The sequence below is a fragment of the Genypterus blacodes genome, unplaced genomic scaffold (assembly GCF_046128005.1).
Source record: "Genypterus blacodes isolate CSIRO-AG114 ecotype Tasmania unplaced genomic scaffold, CSIRO-AGI_Gbla_v1 ptg000022l_1, whole genome shotgun sequence".
Lineage (NCBI taxonomy): Eukaryota > Metazoa > Chordata > Actinopteri > Ophidiiformes > Ophidiidae > Genypterus > Genypterus blacodes.
Genome location: NW_027466835.1, coordinates 3,111,357 through 3,117,500, shown reverse-complemented (window position 1 = coordinate 3,117,500; position 6,144 = coordinate 3,111,357). Strand labels below are relative to the sequence as shown.

At 42.2% G+C, this 6,144-nt stretch overlaps 1 protein-coding gene across 1 annotated transcript in view; it reads left to right on the top strand.

Annotated features, from left to right (window-relative positions):
- The window catches only part of LOC142992656 (homeobox protein Hox-B1a-like), a 3,167-nt gene extending 393 nt beyond the window's left edge, over positions 1-2,774 (top strand). Inside the window, exons 1-2 of the mRNA XM_076143158.1 lie at positions 1-436; positions 2,425-2,774. The exon at positions 1-436 is cut by the window's left edge and continues 393 nt beyond it. Of these exons, the coding sequence (XP_075999273.1) occupies positions 1-436; positions 2,425-2,774 (786 nt within the window). The remainder of the gene's footprint in view (positions 437-2,424) is intronic.
- The last annotated feature ends 3,370 nt before the right edge of the window (positions 2,775-6,144 follow it).

Here is a 6,144-nt window from a genome sequence, read left to right as displayed (position 1 = left end):
CAAAGCGGAATGGGATTGCCCCCCTATAATAACGGAAATACCGGTGCCTATGCGGTGCAATCGTGCGCCACAAACTCGGAGTATGTCACTTTGCCCCCATCCAGCAGCGTCCACCCCCAGTATTTCCTCGAGGAGTCCGTGGCATCCACCTACTACCATCAATCAAGCTTCCCCAGCTCAGCTAGTAGTGTTGGTCCAAGCTACGGGGCCTTGCCAGGGGCCTACTGCGGCCCTCAGGGCGCTCTGGCAGGCTCGCAGTACCCGCAACAGATGGGCGGAGGTCTGGACGCAACGGGCTACCTGGGGCTTCACGGGGGAGGTTTTGCGGAGCTGACGGCCTCTGAAGACCGAGAGAGGGGGGATGAGGAGAGCCAGCAGGCCGGCCAAGGCCAGACCTTTGACTGGATGAAGGTGAAGAGGAACCCACCGAAGACAGGTGAGAAGCTGTGCGATGGTTGCTAGGTCATTTTGGTGCATTTTGGTAAGACGATAGTTAAACATAGCACATTAAGAATGTAATGTAGATGTAATGTTTAAACTGTGGGGAATGTGACAAACATCTACTGCTGACTGCACATAATCGTCATAATCGATTTCACAGCGCGGTCGGTATTTATGTCTTAAAGTTACAAATGAAACTTTCATCAGAACGTTGAAGGTGCGTGGACGTATCGACTCTTTACGTCATCTGAAGGGCTCCATTTCAATATTGATCCAGAATCAAATGTTTCACCCGCACGACGCGCGTGCACGATTAAAAGCATTTTTACATTGGCTGTCCGTGGTGCTGAAGATGATGATGAATCATCTAATATACCGTTTTGCCAATTTCTCTATTCATCTGGCCATTCCATATTCAGAATGGCCAGATGCTATTGTATCTGACCTTTATGAGACTGGAATCAATTTTTAAAAGCTTATTCTTCATTGAATTAACATTCCTGCTTGCAAATGGAAATTCTGGAATGGAAAATCAGAATAAAGATTTTTTTTAATAGTTATATTTAACGCAAATGAACTCAATAAAGTACATTAACAGTCTAACATTCTGATTTATTCATCAATATCGATATTCTAGCCAAACCTATAAAACCTCATAATTCTCTGATGTAGGCCTAAGTGGTGACTTTACCTCTTTCTCGCGTTGAACACAGATGTCAGTCTGTTCCAATTTTACTCATGGTATTTCCTGCTCCATTCATTTGTCTTAATCACGCACATCACAAATCGTTTATTGTAATCATTCGGTCAGTTTAACAATATAGTATCACATTTTTTAAAAGTGACAACACATTCACTTATTCAGATTAAAGAGCTCTTTTATTGTGACACAGCTCATGTGGCCTCCTGGAACAATTGAAACACTGATCATTCCATCGTTATATTTTCTGTAATGCGTTGTTATTGCGTCATTGTTATACAGCGTTTTTCACTGAATAACAACATACAGTTGCTCCACGATAAAGAATTGGCTCAAATTAATTTGTTTATTTAATAACAATAAAAAACATACATACATATTCATCAGGAAATAATGATGAAACATTTCACCTAATAATCAAAAATATTATAGCACAAAAAGGAATATGTATATATCACACATCTCACATAGACTTACGGCATTCAGTAAATCTGTCCGTCAGATTTTGGGCCAGACTAGACGGGGCTGACCTGCAACTATAGGCCCCCATCTCTCTCTCTCTCTCTCTCTCTCTCTCTCTCTCTCTCTCTCTCTCGGATCCAGCAGACGGGTTCTTTCGCCCTGAGACTATGTTGGCCTGTTATCTTTAAAGCCCACCCCCCATCCTCTTTATTTATACCTCAATGCATCCACCAGCCTCTTTTGTTACTCCACTTTGTTGTGTTTATGCTGTTGTTAAACCTGCTCCACACCGTGTATTTGTTCAGGTGTGTTCTGAAATGATGGCGAACCATTGTTTTTTTTTTTTTTACAACTTATCGTGTATTTTTTACAGATGAAGACAGTATTCCTCACTAAAGCTAAATACAACAAATACAACTAGCCTGGAAAGAGCCGAAAGCATCTGGCTATCAGTATGAATGAGGACATTTTTAACGAGCAATAAAATAAAATGAAAACTCTAAATAAATTAAAATTAATTACGGTAAAAGTAAAATAAAAAATTCTATTAAGAGACCAAACACTACACCCTAAAATATTCTCAAAAGTTGCAAGTAGTGTGTTCTTAATTACAGTGATCATGACAAGCCGATGTTATCTTTAAATCATATTCATTCAACACTGTTCCTTGAATATTAGCATACAAATTCTATGTATTATTGAATGTCTCCTGTATAGGCTCTAACCCTTTCTCTCGCTCTGTTAGGGTTGACATGGGCCATTATAGAGTGCAGTTCATTCATATTATTGTCTCTCTCTTCATGTCTGTCCCCCTCCCCCAGTTAAGATGTCGGACTTCGGGCTCGCGGGCTCACAGAACAACGCCATGCGCACTAACTTCAGCACGCGGCAGTTGACGGAGCTGGAGAAGGAGTTCCACTTCAGCAAGTACCTGACGCGCGCGCGGCGGGTGGAGATCGCCGCCACGCTCGAGCTCAACGAGACGCAGGTGAAGATCTGGTTCCAGAACAGACGCATGAAGCAGAAGAAGCGCGAGCGGGAGGGCGCATCCGCGTGCTCCTCCTCCTCCGCCGGTACCGGCTCCGGTTTTAACAAGGACTTGGACGACACCAACACTGATCACTCGTCCGCGTCCACGTCTCCGGGCGCGTCCCCGAGTTCGGAAACGTAGAGACGTTCATACCCGCTGAGAATGACGTGTAGCGTAACGGTACTGTCGTTTACGACGAGTGCTGCTGTGTCCGTTAGTCTGTTTGTAGAGACTCTAGTCCAGTGATTGATTAGGGGAAATCACCATATTACTGAAAGCCCAGTCCTGCTTTTGCTCTCTTCCGCTCCATTTCCGTTTATTTTCTGCTGCATAATTCTGTTCTGGATGTTTCCAAAAGTAGGAAGTGGAACCAGTAAATCAAAGTACAGTACAAAACACTTATCACAAATTCAGCAATTTTTGGAGATTACACACTCCAAATGAGATGATGACGACGTCCAGATGCAAGTTTCCACCTTTCCAAATGTTAACAAATGATTCAAATCAAAACATATCGTTAGAAAATCAAAAATCCAACTCCAGTCAGCATTACAGCATTTTGTTTCATGTTGAACGTACTACATTTCAATAATCACTGTACGTGCATATTATCCATGGAGACAGCAGGGCCTTAAAGCTGTGGGCTGGTACTCAGTTGTCGTATCAATATTCACATATCAGCAAACCTACACACCATTCTTACCCTTGTACATAAAGGAGCTTTGTGATCATAAGTGCAGGGAGCCTTTGATGGCAAAATCACACTTCACAATGTTTTTGTTCCAATTTGAAGGCCTCATTTTTGAATGTACTTGCATTTTTGAGTCTGAACTTTTGTTTCTGGTTAATTCAGCACAGCTCTGACTTTTGCACTACGTGAATACAGGGTAATGTTTCAGAGAAAAACCTGAAATATAGGACGATGAATAAGGAAACCCAACAGCCTTCATGATGAGATAGAACAGACTTTTATTCTTTGAAGCTTTCTCAACTTTCAGCTGGATGTTTTCATTTCCTTCAGTTTTTTATAGAAATGTACAATTTACTTGACTATGCCTTGGACACGTTAGTTAGACTCAGGGCTTGATCGTGTGTGTGTGTGTGTGTGTGTGTGTGTGTGTGTGTGTGTGTGTGTGCGTGTGTGATAGAGAGAGAGAGAGAGTGAGAGAGAGACAGAGAGCTGATAGAGTACGTTTCCCCTTGTGGAGTGAATTTGGGACCAATTATATTTTATATTTCATTCACTCCTAAGAATAAATTATTGGATGCATTTGATCGTATATGATAATAGATTATGAGAAAATGTATGTATGTGAGGGTGCTTTTCCTATGGACATCCTGTTAATCAATGCTGCAGGCCATGATGCCCAAAACCTGAAATAAACCTGAAATAAAAAAGGGAATGGGTGATAAAGGTCTTTACTACTGGAGATGAACTCTCTTTGTGTGTGATGTCATAGGTTGAGCCATATTTTGAGCTGATGTAATGCTGTTTGAATGTGAACAGTGAGTTTAATAGTTCTGCTGCCTTAGCAACTTTCCCAATCATGTTCATGTTTGCCTTTTACTTCATTCTACCTCAAATAAAGATTCTACCCTCAATCTTCTGTTGTGGTTAATTCCCACTTTAGATCAAAACCAACTATTAGGTAATCTATCCATTGACCGAGAACTGGAGGTTTAGAGTTATTTGCCAGCAATAATGATAGCGAACTCTTGTAAAATCATATTTTCTTTGGGTGATGTTTTATCTCCTCTACATTCTCTCAGCTAGATCATGAGGCGACATCAACCAAGCTGCCTACTCATCAAGTTATTAGAGATCCATGAAAAAAAGGTTACAGGGTCAAAGGTCAAACCACTTTGGCAGGCAATGATGAGCATATTTATTGTACATATATAACTAAACCTACAACTTCATGTAGAGCTTTTAGACATTTAGGGTTAGGGTTGGAGTTAGGGTTAGGGTTAGGGTTAGGGTTAGGGTTAGGGTTACTATATAAAACTTGAGGTTGATGATGAGCAGAAGGAAATCCTGCTGTCCTCATTTATGCAGATGAGGAGATTCAGAGAGACTTTGATCTTTACATTTGGGGAAAAAAACATCTTGCTTTAAAGCGACTCACAAAACCTTGTAGTTTGTATAATTTAGAAAGTTCACAGCTCGCCAAGGAAAAAGTATTGAACCTTATTTAGTTCTTAACTTGAGATCCAAATGTGCTTTATGATGTTATTGTCAAAATAAGTGACTCTGCTAAATTGACAGCTGTTGAACCGCTGAAAGAAGACAACATTACCAACACATATTCACATTTTGAAGATTGTGTGATCTCATCAATGTGTAATGTTATCTGTGTTGTGACCTAAAATTGACATTAAAATGCATTTCCACACCTATGTGATTGCTTGAGCGGTTGGTTTGGGGTGTGAACACGATCTACACTAGAATTGGGCCAATGTATTGATCTTTTTGCTTGATGTAGAAGTAGAGAGGGTTATGTGGGGTCGACTTGAAGTGTTACTCTCTGGATAACACACAGAGCTTCATGCATTCTAGCTGAAGTCAGGCAACTCACATGCATGAACTGGCCTCTGCTTGACCCACACACACACACACACACACACACACACACACACACACACACACACACACAGTGTGGAATGTCGCAAGGCTTTCCGTGTGGTTCACTGACCTTTTGTCCTTTGGAGAGCCTGTGGGATATCTAAACATGTAAACACACTCCTCCTCTTCATCTTCATCCGCTGCTCCTCCTCCTCCTCTCTGCCAGTTTGAAGATGTCTGTCCTGGTGCCTGTGTGGCATCCTCAGTCATCACCTCATTACACACACCCACCCACCCACACATACGCGCGCACGCACACACACACGCACGCACGCACGCACGCACGCACGCACGCACGCACGCACGCACGCACGCACGCACTCACGCACGCACACACAAAACATTCTTCTCTAGATGAAAAACAAATGCAAGAAATAGATTTTTGTATTTTTCCTAAATAAATAGAGTTAATAAAAAGAGTTTAGTATAAGTGACAAAGAAGACAATGAATAAATTGAATGAAAATGATAGAGGATGAGTGAAAAGAAAACCGGTGGGGGGCAGGGGTGAAGAAAGGAGAGAGAAGAGGAAGGAGGAGGTGGAAGAAGAGTAAACAGTTTAAAGCTGAAGATGGTTAAATGGTTAAGTTGGTGGAGCAGTAAACAGAAGATAATGGATGAGGAGGAGGGGGAGGAGGGAGAGTGTGAGAGAGAGAGAGAGAGAGAGAGAGAGAGAGCGAGAGAGAGACTGTAGAAAAAGTGGAGATTCTTTCAGGGTGACCTCATATGGTCTGACCCCACAGCTCCTGTTTTCCTTTCCATAACTCATCTCAAGTTCAACACAGAGCTCTGAGCGCCGCTGCCTGTGTGTGTGTGTGTGTGTGTGTATATGTGTGCTGGCCTGCGTGTGTGTGCGTGAGCACATGTGTGTGCACATGTGTGTGTGCGT